We start from the raw sequence: 18,391 nt of genomic DNA on the forward strand, positions 1-18,391 counted from the left end.
AGCCCAGGGGATTCCTGCACAGCTCCCTGGGCAATGCCTGCCCAACAATCCATGTCTGAGCACGTCTCCATGGACGTTCACATAAAGGTGTGTCCAACTGGAGAAAAAATGCCTCTGTCTGTCATCCGTGGTGGGCCTCCAACATGGAGCACCTTTTTGTAGGAGTACTTCAGGTGCTGAGCACCCGAGAGGTGCAGGATGCCTGGAAAAGCACTCCCACATGCTGGAGTCCAGCCTGACCTTTAGGAGGTTCCAACACAGCTTGCAAACCATTTCTTGCTACTTCTTATGTGTCATAACTGCTCTGAGACACCTTTTAATCAAGGTCCAAATGGTTTCCAGAAAGAGAAAGCACCTTGCTCTGATGTTACCAACAGGGATTAAAACGGATGGTGCTAACATCAAGGCAGAAGGATCGGGTGATATTAAGAGCATAAAATAAGGCACAAAAGGCCCCTCCTTAAACACCTGCACGGTTTTGTTTGTTCATTTTGCTTGCTGCGTTCTTTTAAGTCATTCCCTCCATCTTATCTTTCTATTTCTTCACCTCTTCCAAGTTTCCTAGGGAGACACGGGGTGGGCAACAGATGGATGGAGACACCTAAATACCTTGAAATCAAAAGAGCACTTGAAGGACAAGGGGTGACATGGAAATAGGTCCCACAGCCTCATGTGATCTCCAGATGTCGAGGGCCTTGGGCACACCTCGTTAACAGGTTCTAACCTGAGCAGAAGGGTATGGCCAGATCCACCTTCCAAAGAGCAGGCGACTCATATGAGCACGTGAAATTCATAAGGTTTTAAATGGGCCTTAATAAATCTGTAACTTTACGCAAACTGTTACTTACCACCAGGGGATTACAGCACACATTTTCAGAGGTAATTTCATTCCCAATATGGATTTAGGAAACAAATCCAGGCATTTCTCGAGGGAGAAAGCTAATGTACAAGTCTCTTTTTTGTTAACAAAATTATGGTATTACTCCATACAGATAGCTTTTGAGATGAAACTCAGCATGATGCTGGAGTGGCACAGACACCACTGAGGTCCACCATAAATTAACACCAGACTACAGCTTCGAAATTAGTTTCCCCAGGCAATCTGGCATTTAGAAAAAACAGCATAATGTGGGTCTATGGAAGTAGAGAGGTGTGACAGAGGATGAAGGCAATAATGTCTCCACCTCTGGGAAGCTGATGTGGCAATGGCTTCTGGATGCTTAGAAAAGCATCGTGATAGGAAACAAAATACCATTTAATTGGCAGTAATGTGTTTGGCTGTAAGTCAGATGTGTTTGGCCTGCCCCTCCTGGTCTCCATCATCTGTTTAGACTCTTCAGGTCTTCGTGTTTGCACAAGACCCAGCAAAATGGGCAGCTATTAGTTGGCTTGTAGGCACTACCGTAATGAACACGATTAATAACGGTGGCTGTGTTATCCAAAAGATACTAATCAGTGGAAGGAACTCACAGAGCAGCAACGAAAGTAATTAACAGCCTGGAGATACGATCTTAACAGCAAAACCCTATATTTAACGGTAATGATAAAACTAGCTCAAACCCATCATTTCTGGGAAATTAAGAATTAAGGCTGCAACTGGAACATGTGTCTTCACACCTCTTGCTTTCTTAGTGCACAAGAAGATGACATTTGCAATGAAAGATTAATAGAATTCAACATTTTGCTTGACACCACTTGGGAGACAGCTGCAAGCAGGGCATGCAGGACCGCTCTCAAGAGCCACTGAAGGGCTTCAGATGACTTTGCTGGGGAGGAGAATGTGGCAGAGGCTGTGTAGTAATGGTTAAATAATTAAAGCAAGCACTATCAAGCAAGGACAGAATACAGGGTAAACACAGGAGTAAAGGGATGCAGTTATAAGGAGAGGAGAAAATGTAAGCTAAGTGAGATGTAAAATTAAGTGTTGTCTTCCTATTGCAAAAGTCCCCTTGCAAAGGGCATCAAACACTAATGACCAGAAACCAAAATGTACAAGAGTGCTTCTCAAAAAAAAATAGTGTATAGTTCTGCCATGCTGCAGCCTTTAGCCAGAGCAGGGCAACAGGCATCTGGGAGAACCAGCCAAGCCACGAGGCTGAAGATGGACAAGGTAGCGGGCCAGGGGGGTTGCAGTTCACAGAAAAACAGCGACAGGCGAGGAGGCACATGAGCTGAAACTCATGAGTCACCTTTTCATCTCTGCCTTACTGCATCCAGTGATTAACGCAGCAGCTACTCTGTCTGAACTCTTAAAACAGACACCTGTGCTTCAGAGACACAAGCAAGCACATGCAAAGAGGAGACATCTCGTTGAGATAGTTAACTTAATTGATCGTCCCTCTAATACGATTTTCAACTTCTATCAGCAAAATAAGTGGGGAAAAATAAGCCAAACCAGTTTCACATCTAACGAGCCTCTCTCCACACCGCTGCACACTCATGGCACTGGCAGTTCCCCTCTCAGCAGGCTCAGGACTGGCTCCCAGGCTCACCCAACGTCTTGTTTTCACACGGCTCCTCAGAGATCTCATTAGACATTGCAGGACAGGGAAACCACATTCAACCACAAAATATAAAAACAAGTTAAGAAAAACAACCCAGGGCTTCCTGCCTGGTGGGAACAAACGTGCACGCTGTCCTGGATGCTGCCTCAGAACTCGAGGAGGGGCTGTCTCCACCTTCCCACCATAACACTGCCTCAGGGAACAGAGCAGAGAGGTGGCCAGAGCCTTGCAGTGTCCTGTCCAGGCACAGACCCATGGGGCCTTGGCCCTTTAGCCTAAATTTGGAAGGGCTTGCCCTCAGCCACTGTGCCTGGGGCTGGCTATGGAAGCCCTGGACCACATGGCAGCAGTAGGAGACAGGGTTACACCTCTCTCAATACAGGCTCACCTTGCACAACTCCAGCCCTCCAAGTGCCTTTAAAGCAGCCAACAACCAAGTCAGACAGAGCTTTAAAAACCTGATTTATCAGCTGGTGTTTTCATAAGAAGCTAAGCTGGATATCCACGAACACCAGCATCACCGAATCTCAGCGTAACCTTACGGTTTGCTGCTTCCTACACGGCAGCAGGTGGTCCCTTAAAACCAAGCATAGAACCAAGAAATCCAGGTTTCACCATGGGTTTCTCCCAAGGTTGAGCCTAAGGGATGAGCACACTGCAACTTTTCTCCTCTATTTTGGCTTATATTTTTAGACACAGATGTAGGGCCGTTACACATTTGAGACCCATCAACCAAACATGGCCAAAACGGGCCAGGAGGTTCAAAAGTCACTGGGGGAAATTAAGATGGATGCAAAGATGGAACAACCGCACATTTCACACAACTAAAAGCTCCTGCCTAACTTCGTATTTTGCCTTCTACATGAAAAAAAAAGCCCCTTCAGCAACTATGCAAACGATGAAGAAGAGACAGGAAACCTGTATGAAGGGAAGAATGGGGCACAGAGCAGGGATGGAAGGGAACTGTGTTCCTAAGGGCAACACCCTTTTTATTAAGCATCTCCATCAGAGGTAACAGGGAAAAATTAATGCATCAGAGGGAGACCTCTCATTACCCAGCTGGCCAGCATCCAACACGCACCCACAATAACCACAACCAGCTTTCAAACACAGTAAGAAGACGCACAAAATGATTGCTACTGGGCGAGCGGTAAGCAGAAGAGCTGCTCCATGCCCAGTGATAGAGCTTGCCTGTCAGCCTCACTGATGGGGTTTGAAAAGCTGATGCTCAAATTCATCACTACCACCAAGTTATAACCATAAAGTACTCCAGAATAAATGATGGAGCAGAAGGGTGGAACCTCCCTGTCCTCATCCCTTGCAGGTCCGTGTGCCCCCAACAAGATGGGCTCCTGCCTTCCTTTCTCTAGATCTCCCTTGATGCTGAAGCTTGCACTTGCAGAGGAAATTCAGCCCACAGGATTTATAATTTACTGGACAGACAGAGAGGCCTAGAGTAAGGAGCTCTAATCCATTGAGTACGTTCCCTCGCTACAGCCCAGAGTGAAATTCTTCGAGTGCTGGAGACAGATTTTCCTTGGCGGGCGGCCATGAGTGTCGATCTGGCTTGTAGGAGAGATCAGCAAGGCTGTGGATTGCAGCGACTTCACAGACAAACATAAAACCTTCCTCTTCAACTAACTTTCTTATAATAAACCCAAGAAAATGAAAAGCTAAAACATTTCCAGCTGGCCAGAATCTGCGGGGAGAACAGTGAACTTATTGCATGTGCAGGCTTGGGGCTGCTTTGAAAGCTCCTGGAGATCTTCAGTGGTATTTGGACATTCAATGCTATTTGGACAGAAGCGCCTAAATCACTTTTGAAAGGAAGATGCAGAAGACTAAATTATTTAGGTGCCTTTCATATTTTAAAGAAGGTTATTTATGGAACTAAATTTATTTCAGATTTCCAACATATAGCACTGAGTTCGTAAGAGCAAAGTTTAATGGGAAAAAGTAACTATTGTTTCCTTGTAAAGCCTTAAATATTTGACTATCACTGTCAGACCCTTGTTATAAAAGGGCTCTTACAGAAGGATTTGAGATGCAACTTGGTATACTTTATCACCTCATTAAAGGCATTTGTGGATTTAGAATTGTCCCAGGATGGGAAGAAAAGTCCCTTTTAAAATTACTGTCTGCTCAGAATAGCAATGTTGATTCTCAGGGCTTTACTCTTTTCCTCTTCACCATTAAGGTGATGGAATTGCTCCCAACTTCTTTGAGCACAGGGGAAAATCAGGCTTGTAATGTACAGAGGGATCTAACACTTGAATCCACTGCACTGAACAAGGAGGAACTCCAATGCTCCTAGACCAGGGGTCCTCGAACTTTTTAACCAGGGGGCTGGCGTGCGGATGCAGTGGCAGGCAGTCATCTGCGGCTGCCTGGTTTCCACCCTGGACCCCCGGCGGGGGGGGGTCTGTAAATACCGGGGGGCGGATTGAGGACCCTGGGGGCCGTATCCTGCCCACCGTCCATAGTTTGAGGACCCCTGGTCTAGACAATGACATTTTATAGGGCTCATTTTCCACTACAAGGATCTGTATTCAAGACACAAACCAAATGACTACGGTTTTCTATCATTTTGTAATTTATCATACTAGGAATTAATCTTGGTCATTCCCTTAAACTTAATTGTCCCACATTCCTTTGAAATTTTTCTCTCATCTACAATTGCTCTGTAACAGCCAGTACTGAAATATCTCGGGCCGGGTGGGGGAAGCCTCTTTAACCTCCCTGCTTACTTGGTGCATTTTTTTGCACAGTCATTTTTCCTTCCTACATAACCAAGCCAGACTGCTTCTGCCTGCTCGTGCAAAGCCACGCTAATTGACAGAGCAGCTCCAAGGTAAGTATATACCTACCTGAAACATAAACCTGAAATTACTTGTAACATTTTTGAGAAGCCTGTCCAGATTTCAGGTTGGAAACACGCTTTTAGCAGCTATGCCAGCGTTCGTTCCTCTGCAAAGGAAAACAGCCAGAAACACAAACACTATCAGGTGCTATCTTTGTCCTCGTTCACAGCTTTAAGTCAATATTGTGTTAACATCTGGTGGTTTAAAAGAGAAAGAATGCAATGTCCAAAATGAACAAACTATTAACAAGTCGAAGAACAAATCAAACACCTCTCTTTGTTGCACCCCTTCATCCACCCATCCTTCCAGCTATCCCCTGCTCCCTGACCCTGCACCTGGAGCTGCAGTCCAAGAAGTCCAAGGGAGCACTGGAGCTGTGACGGCCCCAGAGCAGCTGACGGAGCTTCACACAGATGGACTTTAGTGACACATGGCATGTCACGGGATTAGGTCATCAACAGGATGAAGGGAGCAGGGAACTCCTTCACCTTTGTACATTATTGCTAATCTCCATAAGCTGGTGATAGGTGGATTCTTCTCTAATTGGAGCAACAAGATGTCGTCCGTTATCTGTATCATACTTGGCATCAACAAGCATCCCTGCTATCCAGAAGCTCTAGGACTGCCTGTCCTCACCTCAAACTCAACAGGCCAGAGCATCTCCCCCTTCTCCTTGCAATATTCAGAAAAGCTGTAATTTTTAAATGCAAGGAAAAAAAAAGTTGGGACTACCCTTCCAAAACCAAGCAGAGAACGCCGTGTACAAAGACGACCATTTGACAGAGGAGGAGGAATAGGAGAGCGCTACTGTTAGCTTTCTCCTTGCCAGAGCTGAATTCACTTGGCTGCGTTTTGCATTTATGAGCCGTACAAACATTTCACTGCTAATGCACTGGCTCAGAATAGCTGAACCTCACCGAGCATTTTTAAGGCATTTCACTCTTCAAACAGCCACAGCTTTCCTCTTCAAAATCCCCGCATTCATGTCCTCGTGTTTGGAAAAGGACCAAAGCTTCCCATTTCCTCATACCCAGAAGGTTGTGAGCGCATTGAGTGCCTCAGTCAGTAAAGTGCCAAGAAGCTAATGAAGATAAAAGTGTCAACGCGTAGCAGTGATAACACACACCTTTCCCATGTAGCTCTTTTGACCATTTTGCAAACAAATTTGGCAGTTACCGGCAGGCCCGCATTCGAAAAGCGAACGCGCAGCAACTTGATGATATTAAACTTATTGCTGCTCTGCAGAAGTGTCATGGGATGACAGATTGCTCCCTGCACATCAATTGGATTCAGAGAGGTTCTCAAACTCTTACGGGTTAAAAGCAGCTCCAGCATGAATCAGAGTCCCAGTGGTAAGGAGATCATCGATACAAGGGATTATGCAGATTTAAGAAATACCCTCGGCACCCGAAAGTTTTCAGAATGCAAACTACGTCAACCCTGAAAACAAGAGGCACTGCATCATGATGGCAGGAGGGACAAAGCCAGGGGGGTTTAACAGACAAAAAAAGATTGTTTTAATAGGAGAGAAGCATCAGTCATTGAGTCTTACTTCATTCAGACTTTCTATCCAACCCATCCATCTTCAGTGCCAAGAGATGACAGGACCACCTCACTTTTTCCCCCCAGCCCAGTATATCAATAATGCCCATTTCTACCCCAAACAAATGACTTGCTAGAATGGCCCTTTTCCCTAAACTGGCTTGCCAAGCCCCACAGATGCCTCAGTACCTGCTATGGTCAACTTGGCCCTAGTGGGGCCCCCTCGAGAGGTGGCCACCGATGGGTGGAGCCTTTCCCAATCATCTTCCCCAGGAGCCACTTTGTCATTCATGGCTGGGGACCATCTGCGGAAGAGGGGACCGGGCAGGGGGGGACTGCCAAGCCAAAGACGGACACAAACGGGTGCGCACACAGGCATACTCTCCCCGCACAAACCCGAATGCAAATTCCTTCACCCTCGCAAAACGCCTCTGTGGGCATTATCTGTGAACAAAAGTCCTCGAGGCGGGCGGTCTCTGCATCACTGCTCTCTCTGTTAGCACCACCTGCTTGGCGTCAGCCGGGAGAGTCGCCGAGTTATCTTTTTGCCGCGTCTGCAGAAGCCAACGGGAGCACAATGGACCCCATCGGCCAGGGTCAGGCATGGCTTTCTTTCTCGCCCCCGTACCACCAGCCCTTTTCACCTCCACCATCTCCAGGACCCCGGCGCACTCAATAAGGAGATGGCTTCGCGCGCAGGGAGGAGGAGGAGGGGGGGAAATATAGGTCTCTGGCGTAAATCACTGACGCCGTTTCCCCTCCTCTCCCTTTCCTTAAGACCTGATGGTCTTCAGTCACACATCTTAAAAGAAAAACAAAAAACAAAAACACAAAGACTTACTTGTCTCAAGTCGATGAAGGCCAACTGCAGCGTGTCCCCTTGGAACCCAGGCACTGGGCCGGATCTGGCAAACTCTGTGGGAAAGAAAAGAGGATAAAAAGCGCCTTTAACTAACCATGGACAGGGAGATTGGCAGACGGATGACAGGGAAGACAAGAGAGGCTGGGGGAGAGGAGGACCGCGCTTCTAAGGAGTCATGTCTCCCTCCCTTCAGCGTCTTTGTTCGCCCTTCAAAATTCGTGTCATCAAAACACCATTAATTCCACCGTCCTGACAGCAAGGAAACTGTACTAATTCGACCTGAAATTTATTCCCATGAGCCGTACTGGGCTTCAGAGTATTTGTTTTGTGAATGGACAAACAACTCGCCGAGAAGAAAGGGGGGGATGGGGGTGGAAAAGTTTTTCCTCTCAACACAATAAAATCTTCAGCTGTGAAACTCTTTTCAGTTCCGAAAGCTATTTATATTTTAGGGCGCTGAAGGAATTTTCTAATTTCACGCCTGTCACCAGGCTCCATAAGCATTCTTCAAAAAAATATGCCCGGCCACATCATTAATTATTCGGCAACAGATTATTTGCATTATCTGGTATGGTGCGCTAATGCCAGCATACAGTCACCCCAAATGGGAAGAATCACGGCCATTATGTGGCATATTTATTTATGTTGGATGAAGACATCTGACAACTGAATAACATTGGCTTCTAAAGGGAAGAGAGTATTTCCAAGGCCACATTTACCTCCATCCAGTGTAATCTGGGCAAAATTTCATACTTAAGTCATTTATTTTTCTTCTAATCCATTATTTAAACCAAGTCTAAAATCACTGAGGGGGACTTGAATGAATCCACATCAGAGGACCTTAGCTCTTCCATGCCATTTAACAGCTTTTGCTTGGTAGCGCTCACGAAGCCAATGACTGCACACATTCAAGTGTGTCTTTTGAAGATATGCCTGAGGTTGATTTTGCCCAACTTCACTTAATTTTCACCCTCTTTAGTTACAGAAGTAATGGCTTTATCTCTGCTCTCCATGCAACTTTTCATCACCAAGGGCACGCTGGAAGGAAATGTTTTCTTGAGATGCAACCACGCACGATGGCAGAAAGGAAGAAGGGAGGGAAAATATACACCAACATACAGATTCTGAAGTTGTAGATGGCCCGTTATCACCCAACTATTCTGGTTTTTACCACAAAGGAACTCAACACAGCTCCTGCAGCTCCACAAAGCTGAGGATTAAGGATGGCTTGGCAATAAGGAAGGAGGATTTTGCCTTCTATCTCCATGACTACACAGAGGTACTAACAGACAAAGCCTGTCCTGTCCTTAAATGCTAAGCATAATCATTTCATGCCAGATGGTCTTCTCCTTGACTTCTCCTTCCAAAAGTTATCTCAATTTTCAGGCAAATGCCACAAAACAAGGAAAGCAAATCATCTCAGTCCTATTTTTAAAGACCTCCTACAGCAGCCCAGTCCCCCATGGCTCTAATGAGAACAGACTAATAACTTAGACACTGGATTCAGCCCTATTCCTCAGCCATCTTATTTCTGGAAACCAAAGAAGGGTTATTTGTCAGCTTCCTTGCTCCACCTTCCATTAAAATCTTTGGATGGAGAACATCCTTCAATACAGACACAGGTACCTCCAGGGGCACAGCGGCCAGTTTTCAGACAGCCACAGCTTTGCTTTTTCATATTTTCTGATGCCAGAAGAGCTCTAAGATTAAAGCCATCGCTCATCTTTGCTGCCATCAGTCAAGTGACAACTTCTGCTGTTCAATAGCAAACACGGCTGTAAAATCATTCCTTTTATCCAGCATTACTTCTAGAAATGAATAATAAAAAATAAGAAGAGAAAGTATGTACGTGACTGTTGGCATTTGGGTTCTGGATTGGAAAAGTGTGACTCAAAGCCAAGAGAAACCACCCGTGGTTGTGCCTGCAGACTTTGCCACTTTTCCACAGGATGGGACTGGGCAGAGATAGGAGCTGCTCAGCTTCCAGCCAGTTTCACTGACCAATGCTGCAATGTTCAGGCTGCAAACAGTCCAAAGTGAGTTTACGTTTAACCCTCAAAACCTGTTTTAATTAATTGTAACTGTAAAGGCATTTTAATGTACGTTTGCTATAAAATTTGACTGCAGCTTGCCTGAGCCAGCACACATGCAAGGGAGGACTAACACAAGCTTTCTGACTCTGATCTGCAAGGGATAAATCATCTTTACACATTTGCTCTACACCCCACTGTCTCATCTGGAAAAATTATCCCCAAAGCCACATCAATCCTAAAACACCCCCACTTTGGAAAAGCACGTACCTGAGAAGCTAAAAACATTTAGATGCGAGAAACAGCATTTGAGCATCCCTTTGAGAGATGAAACTGCCCTGGGCAGCTCAGTGGCGCAGGCGTCCCTGCGTTGAGGTACCCAACAAACCGGCTGAACCATTATGTCCTACCCTCTAAGGATGGGGTCACATCGTGTTACCGATTATATTTGGAGAAACCCTGGAAAACAGAAACCCTGAAAGGACTGCAATGAAAGAAAAAATTCTATTTTGGATTAAGGGCTTCCCAGCTGCTAGGAATCTATTTAGAAACACACATGGAGTTGTGAAATTTAAGATCTTCCCGAAAGCATGAATTTCAAAACCTCATGAGAAAATGCCTGTGACTGGGTTTTGAATGTTTTCACAAGACTGGTGAATTTATCACTACCATCGTCTGCTCATGAGCAACCCAAGACAGATTTCATCCCAAGACACGGTTGCTCATTAGCAGCTCACCTTTAGCCGTCTCTTCCTCAGGAACTGTATGGGAGGAAGGCTGGGAGAGTTATGGAGTGATGCTACTCTTTACCACGGCACATTACAGCAATGGTAGCATGGTGAACCAACATTTGCTTCAACAGTAATTCTCAGCAAAAAAACCCAGATTGGAGTCTCTACTGCATTAACAGAGCACTTGACATCCAAGAAGTGAAATGACGTATGAGATCATATTATTTGTCTTACAGAAGAAATGAGACCGGGAACACGGCTCAGACACTGGAAGAAAGCTGCTACAGCACTCGGCTGCGAGGAGCACGAAGAGGAATGAATGCAATGCTTCACCCCACGGTTGTTAGAAAAATAGCCGTACCTTCTGTAATCGTAGGTCACATTTTACATACCAATGCCACAAACTTATTTTGAAGGAGGAATGAACAAAGTCTTAAAGAAAAAAAGAAACAAAGAAGAGAACAGAGCTTTAGAGGAAAGACACAGCCAGTTCTTCTTGGTTTTAATCTCTTCAACCAGATTTCAGGATAATTTTCTCGGAACAACCAAGCACAGTGCTGGCCTCAGTACTGTCGGGTTTGTTTATTGTACTGTCTCCACTACCAAGGCAAGTGGCAAACATAGCAAGCCACCTACAGTACAGCCCCTTGAGCAGAAAATCACAAGAGAATAGAGCAGATCAGTATGCGGCTGTTTGTACAAAGCATTTAGCCAGGCTAAAGGTTTGAGAGACTTGTGTTCAGGCCAAAAAAGTAATGTCTTTGCAAGGTCTACAGGCTTGGGCCACCCAGGGCAGGTCACAGGGGGACTCTAACCTCTCTTCCAAAACATTTCACTGATGAAAGAATCAAGGAACAGGAACCGTTAAGCCCTTTACAATGAACAAAGAATAAAGAGTTCAAACGCACACCAGAAAAAGAGACATCCACTGTAAATTAATTATACAGAACGGGGGAATCTCTTTTTGTATACCCTACACGGCTAGGCACACAGGGAGAGAGCCTTACACATATTGTGCAGTTCAAATGAACACAGCTGGCGACTTCATTCCTCAAAAACATCATTTTGAGGGCAAGGCTTTCTCTGAATTACACGACACCGCCAGAATCCATGACGGCAGACCTGCAGGACTGAGGTTACAGCAGCTCCTGCTGAGGGGAACCTGCACAATCTGCTTGCAGTTGCATCAGCCGTGACCAAGACTTTGTATCTGGGGAACAGCCATCTCGGCACTCCTCAATGGAGGATGTAGGTCTCAAAGTCATCTTCCTTAGACAAACCCTTGGAAGACTATCTTAGAAAAGCCAAGCAACAGGACCTCTTGAGCCTTTACCCAGAGGCACATAATGACACCTTGAGGAGGCACAAGCAGAAGAACAAATCTCTGCGTGGACTCTGGAGAAGCTGGGAAGGGAATAAAGGTAAGACATGATGGGTAGGAATTAAGGCAAGAGGAACAGAGAGAAGATCCCAATTTCCATATTGAGCTTATACTTCACCCACACCATTCCCACACAGCCCTGCTTTGAAGCTGTTCCCCATTATAGGCGAAATTATCAAAGCTCATTCCCATCTGGGGAATTCCAGAGAGCTGCGGGGAGAGGGAGGAGTTATCCAAAATACATTGAAGTGGGTCAGATTAAATAAAAATTTCTACTCCTCTCTGTCATTCATTCCTCTGATGGAACAAAGATGAGTCTGGAGTCCTGTTACCACATAGAAACGAGTGGTCCCAGGGGCTGTGATGGTTTGCTGACAGGGCTGAGGAGCATTTGCATCCAGAGAGGCACTTATCACGGAAGGACCACTAGATCTTTTCAAGTAAAAGAAAAGGAAGCTCTTCAGAAGTTATACGAGATGCGTGCCAAGAAATTTGGTACCTGCCAATCCGTAGGACAGGTTTACAGAATCAAGTTACAGATCTACACAGGTTCCCAAACCCATAATCCAAGACGTACAGGGGAAGTCTCTTAGTAGATGTCAAGTTCTCAGCTCCATTAAAATACTAATACTAGGAAAAGTGGAATGTGGGCATCTCACCATTAGCTCATTCAAGCCATAAAGGCTGACAAGCACCAGTCGCTTGTGTCCACAATGGGTGGGGAAGGGAAGGGGGGTGCAGAGCTGAGGAACTGTGTGCTCTTAAAATGGATCAAACAAAATGAGGTGTGGAAAGAGGAGTCTTCTCTTCCTAGAGTTGCAAAGGACTGTAAGGATGAGTAAATAAAAATCAGTGGGTATCCTGGTAACAAAGGAGAACACGGGAAGGTGTTGGAGATGGAGGATATCAAAAATGTTGCAGCAGAAGTTGGAGAAAAGAGGGCAGGAGAGGCTGTGATGCCACTGTGGGGTTAGCAAAGTTTAGAAAGAAGACAGAAGAGAAGGAAAGCAGAAAGAGAAATACTAAAGCTAAAATGCTAAAGGAGACAAGGTGATAGATTATAGGACAGATGAAAGCAGAATATAAGGCAAAAAATCAGGTGATGGTTAGAGAGAGCAGAAGCAAGCAAGAGCTCTCAGCTCAGGAGCAAAGTAAAAAGGCTGGAGAGTTCATTTCTCTCTGAGGTCATGCAGACTCCCAGGATTTGCTCAAGTCAGACTTGCAAAGACCACTTAGTAGTGTGCCGTAGCAGAGTTTAAATACTTCCCATCCAAAACCAAAAAGGGCACGGTTTTGGTAGCTAATTGATGGGGAGTCATGCGCATCTCCTCCATGCATATTTATATGCACTAATTCACCAGGCATTGCTCTCTTTGCCACTGCGAGTACTTTGCAACCTCTAAGAAAGGTCAGCGGAGGGAAATGAAGGCAGCACTAAATAAATTAATGATATGCCCAGGGGAATAAATTCAGGGTGAAATAAGGGAGGATAAATCTAAGCATAGGAAGGTGGCACAGCCGTGGACCAGAGGCTCCCCCTTCCATGCCCTCTGTCACTCGGCGCTCCAATAATTCACCCTTCCCATTTCAGAAAGCACGTACGGCTGCGCTTGGAAAGCAGCTCTGCTGTCAATACAAATCACCCCACTCCATTTTAACAGCAGTAAAATGCAAAGTTTTGTTTCCCAGTGAGAGCTGACTTTTGACAGGTGAAGAGGTGAGAAGGAAGCGATGTGTTCCTCTCATCCTCCAAGGGAATGGCACAGGTCACAGGCACCACAAGCAACAGGCACGTGTGGGCGAAGGACCAGACAAACAAAGGGTCTGCAAGCTCCCAGAGATGAGCTGAACTATATGCTTGTAAGGACATCACGATCTGCTTGCTCCTCACTGAAAAGGTGTTCTTTCAAGCCACCCATGCAGGCAGCTCGTGCAAACTGCTCAGCCTTCTATTTAGGACAGTCAAGGACCTTAATGGCACTTTCATCAACAGGTAACAGCTTTCTAAGCTGCCAAAATCCATGAACCAGTTCAGTTACGTGCCTGTACACTAACTACACCCGCACGCCCTCGAAGCTCAGCGCCCTCTGCCCAGAACCGCTGTTTTTCTTGCTGCTCAGCCCTGCTCCAGGTTGCAATGTTCCAGGATGCAGCATCAGTGCATGACCCCGAGCCAGCACTATGGAGGAAAGGCAAGGGAAGGAGCTGTGTTTGCTCCTGACACACCCAATAAAGCGTTACTGAGTGCTACGATGAGCTGAAATTTAGGCAAGAAAAGTCACCAGGAGGGAAAAGAGGGATGCTTAAAGAGTAGGAGTATCTGAGCGTGCTGCAGGGAAGGAAAGCAGCCTTGCCATGGAGCACAGCATCCCCAAAGCGAGTGCAGCAGACATCTACGAGGCTTTGTCTCGGACCTCCCAGCAGCAGGAGACAGAGGAACAGCAATCCCAGCCCATGGTGAAGGAGCAGCGATATGGCAAGTGCCCCAGGGCATGGCAGGCACCCGAGCCAGCTCAGGGGGTAAGATAACCAGTTTTCTGAGCAAGGCCTGGCTCCAAAACAAAGGCTGGCACCCCTTGGTTCGGAGGAAACTACCTTCAGGCACTGCAAGGCAGGTGGCAAACCAACCCTGCTCTTCCATCAGCTTCATCGGCCACCCACACACCATCATTGACCGCTGTCACCCCAGCCTGCGAACTCCTACAGCTCTTAATATCGCAACATAAGGAGTTCCTACCAACTGTCCAAACCACAGCCATGGTCCTTTGACACCATCACAACCCAGGACACATGTGATGTAGCTCTGCCTGGCATCACGGGCTAATACAGGCCCTCTCCCTGGCTGCCGCCACGGGTGAGGAGCTCACACGCACGCAGTTGCCACCAGCTCAGCCAGCACAGAACCACCACTGGCTGCACTGACGCAGCCCTACAAGCACTATGTCTCCGGAGGATCTGCAGCTTTAATTTCTTTTAAACAAATACCATTTTTTAACCATACATCCAAGTGGCACAGAGAGGCACCTGACTGAGCCGGTGAGCCACTAATATAATAAAAAGCTACCATGTATTGCACGACTTGAAGAATCACAGAATGGTTTAGGTCAAAAAAGACCCTTAAGATCAGCCAGTCCAACCATTAACCCAGCACGGCCAAGGCCGCCACTGAACCATGTCCCCAAGCACCACAGCCACATGGTTTTTGAACACCCCCAGGGATGATGACACCCCCGTCCCCGGGCAGCCTGTGCCAGCGCCTGCCAGCCCTTTCGGTGCAGAATGTTCCCTCACACCCAATCTCACCCGCCCCTGGCGCAACGTGAGGCCGTTTGCTCTCGTCCTGTCGCTGGTTCCTGGGGAGCAGAGACCGACCCCCCTGGCTACAGCCTCCTGCCAGGCCGTTGCAGAGCCACCGGGTCCCCCCCAGCCCCCTTCTCTCCAGGCTGACCCCCCCGCCCCCCCAGGCTGGTGCCCCAGCCCCTGCCGGGCTCTGGACACGCTCCAGCCCCTCAGTGTCTGTCTGGCCGTGAGGGGCCCAACGCTGAGCCCAGGGTTCGAGGTGCATGAAGAAATCAGCATCAGGGGCATGGAGATTTCTCTCCTGAGGTGATCTGCTAAACCTCTTCCTTCTGTCATTGCAACATCTCCTTTTCTCCCCCAAAATTCAAGTATTGCTGGTGCACTGTGACAGGATGGATACCAGTAAGCACACAGTGCAATATCCTAAATTCAGGAAGTTTGTCCTCAAACCCGCTCTGCTCACCTCTAGTGCCATGCACGCCAGTCCCCGCTGGGTTGCAGGTTGGAAGAACATCAGGCAGCCATCTGCACGGCGCCAAGCCCACAGCCTGCGCTTGAGGGAGAGGACTGCTCTGGTGTGGTGGGCAAACCCCGGCATCTTACACAAATAATGGGATTTCCGTGTGGGAAAGTCCTCAGAGCCAGACAACGCAGCCAAGAAGGAGGTGGCAAACGACTGCACCGGGCCCTGTATCGGCACATTTTGGCACGCTCATGTGTCAGGCTGGAGGATTCCTCAAACTGCCAGAGACATCTGTGTTTCTTATTGACTGCCCCCAGGAGTGGGCTGACTGAAAATTGGGAGTTTAATGAAATTTTAAATATAATTTTTATGGTGCTTTTAATTTCTCATAAAGCAGCAGTTAAAAGACTTTAGAGATTATGGAACTGCTTATTTTATGATCTAAGTATTGTAAAAACAATCTGCCTCAACCACTGCTGGAACCAGTTACATAGATGGGAAACACTTCTGTAGGAGAGAGAGCAGCCCCCTTTTGTTTTCCTCTTTTGGTTGTAATCTCCAAATCTGGGTGTTACGTTTGATTCCCACTAACTCTGAGGTACAAGAGAGAAAAAAGAATTATATACATACCAGCACCAGGAGGTCCAAAAAAGAGCAGAGCAGGGGACTGGGCTACAAGGCACACAGATATTACAAAAAGCACATTGCACACAGTTAAATCTTGGGTTACAGATGTACTCTGGATGACAGCAAGCCCATTTTAAAAAGCAAATGCCTACTCTGAAAAAAGCATCACCTCTTTCATTTACAGGTTCACAGGAATATGTGTGTTAGGTGGGGTTTTCTTTCCTCTCCAGTTGGTTTTTTTTTTCCTCTTTTCAAGTTGGCTTGTTGGGCTGGAGCCAGAACTCACTTCTAAATGGAGATATAATTAGACATGTCCTACTGTATCTTTCAATTCATTTAACCTCTATGCCTTATTTCACTTCAGTTTTAAAAAGGAGGTGAGGGAATCTCTCTTGACCACATAATAAAAGAGCTATGCAAAGCCAAGAAACAAGAAAGAGTTACAAGTAATACTTGGCCAACAACAGCATTTTAAATATTACTTTTGCCCTTCGCTGGACATTAGCTGTGCCATCCCTGCACACGCATCACTGTAAAGCTGCACCAAAAGATTTTCAAATCTGTAACACACACCTTAGGAAACAGGTTTTTGCTGAGGCGGGGGGGGAGGATATCCACAGCATCACAGAATCCCAGACTGGTCAGAGTTGGAAGGGAGCTCTGGAGATCACCTAGTCCAACCTCCTGCTAAAGCAGGTTGCACAGTCACGTCCAGGCGGGTTTGAATGTCTCCAGGGAAGGAGACCCCACAGCCTCTCTGGGCAGCCTGTGCAGGGCTCTGCCACCCTCAGGGTAAAGGAGTTCTCCTCACATTCAGATGGAACTGCCTGTGTCGCAGTTTGTGCCCCTTGTCCTGTCGCTGGGCACCACTGGGAAGAGCCTGGCCCCGTCCTGACACTGGCCCTTGAGGCATTTGCAGACATGGATAAGATCCCCTCTCAGTCCTGTCTTCTCCAGGCTAAACGGGCCGGGTCTCAGCCTTTCCTCGTAAGGGAGGTGCTCCAGTCCCCTCATCACCTTCGTAGCCTCCGCTGGAACCTCCACAGCAGTTCCCTGTCTCTGGAACTGGGGAGCCCAGCCCTGGCCACAGCACTCCACCTCAACTAGTGCCTTACGTCTCCTCAAGGGCTTTGCCAAGCCGGAGGCTCCAGCACCACTGTCTCACGGGGGGGGGGGGGGTGGGGGATAACGTCCCAGGGAAAGAGCTCACACCTTCCCCAGGTTTTTTTACATTTAAAAATCCAGCACATGATTTTTGCAACCTTGCAGCCCTGCTCTTCCTTGCCTCTTTCACATCAAAAATGCTGCTGATGTATATGGGACTATTCATAAGCCAAAACATGCGAGATTTGGCTCATAACATCTATTTAACTTACTATTTCTCCCCAGTCCTCCAAAAGCTTTCTTTTTGAAGGTCATAAAACCAATAAACTGTACATTCAGTGCTTTGAATGTGCAAAACAAGCATCTTTCTGGGGAGGGGATGTATAGTGTATGGCCTCGTGCTTCCCCCGAGCACCACCCAGGCTTGCAACTGCCTGGTGCCAAACCTCAGCCTGATGCAATGGTTCACGCAGCCTTTGTATGCTGACAGGACAACAAATTATTTATAAATCAGGAAATATTTAACAAACACAGAAGTCTACAGAATTCATTTACCAGTGTCTTGTTTTAAGCCTAAGCCACCACGGTTTTCACCTCTATAGTTGTTATCTATTGCGTGTATAAACCCATTTTCTTGTAACACGTATTATATCTACTCAAATATGGAGCAAATTATCTGTACCACCTTCAAACCATGGTTAATACATGATTAAGTCCTTCATTAATTTGCCTCATCACTCTCTTAACCAGCTGATACCTGGCATTCACAACAAACTTCAAAAAAAGCCTAATAAACTCTGGGATTGAGAATCTGAAGCCCCGTTCCCACATCACAGAACTCTGGATGTGCTCCAAACAGCTATAAAATCCTATTTTAATATGATAAGTACACAATCAAGCTGCTAAACTAGGTAAGGCTTGGCCATCTGGGGAGGGGAAGAGGGCTGGAGGCAGAGACATGAAGTCAAATATGCAACTGATATAAT

The 18,391-nt window shown here is 46.7% G+C and overlaps 1 protein-coding gene across 6 annotated transcripts in view; it reads right to left on the reverse strand.

Annotated features, from left to right (window-relative positions):
• The window catches only part of EXOC6B (exocyst complex component 6B), a 311,968-nt gene that overhangs the window by 67,375 nt on the left and 226,202 nt on the right, over positions 1–18,391 (reverse strand). For all 6 annotated transcript variants that reach the window (XM_040590557.1, XM_040590521.1, XM_040590539.1 and 3 more), the window contains one exon: positions 7,749–7,822. In XM_040590557.1, the coding sequence (XP_040446491.1) occupies positions 7,749–7,822 (74 nt within the window). The remainder of the gene's footprint in view (positions 1–7,748; positions 7,823–18,391) is intronic.

This window comes from Falco naumanni, chromosome 1 (genome assembly GCF_017639655.2).
Source record: "Falco naumanni isolate bFalNau1 chromosome 1, bFalNau1.pat, whole genome shotgun sequence".
Lineage (NCBI taxonomy): Eukaryota > Metazoa > Chordata > Aves > Falconiformes > Falconidae > Falco > Falco naumanni.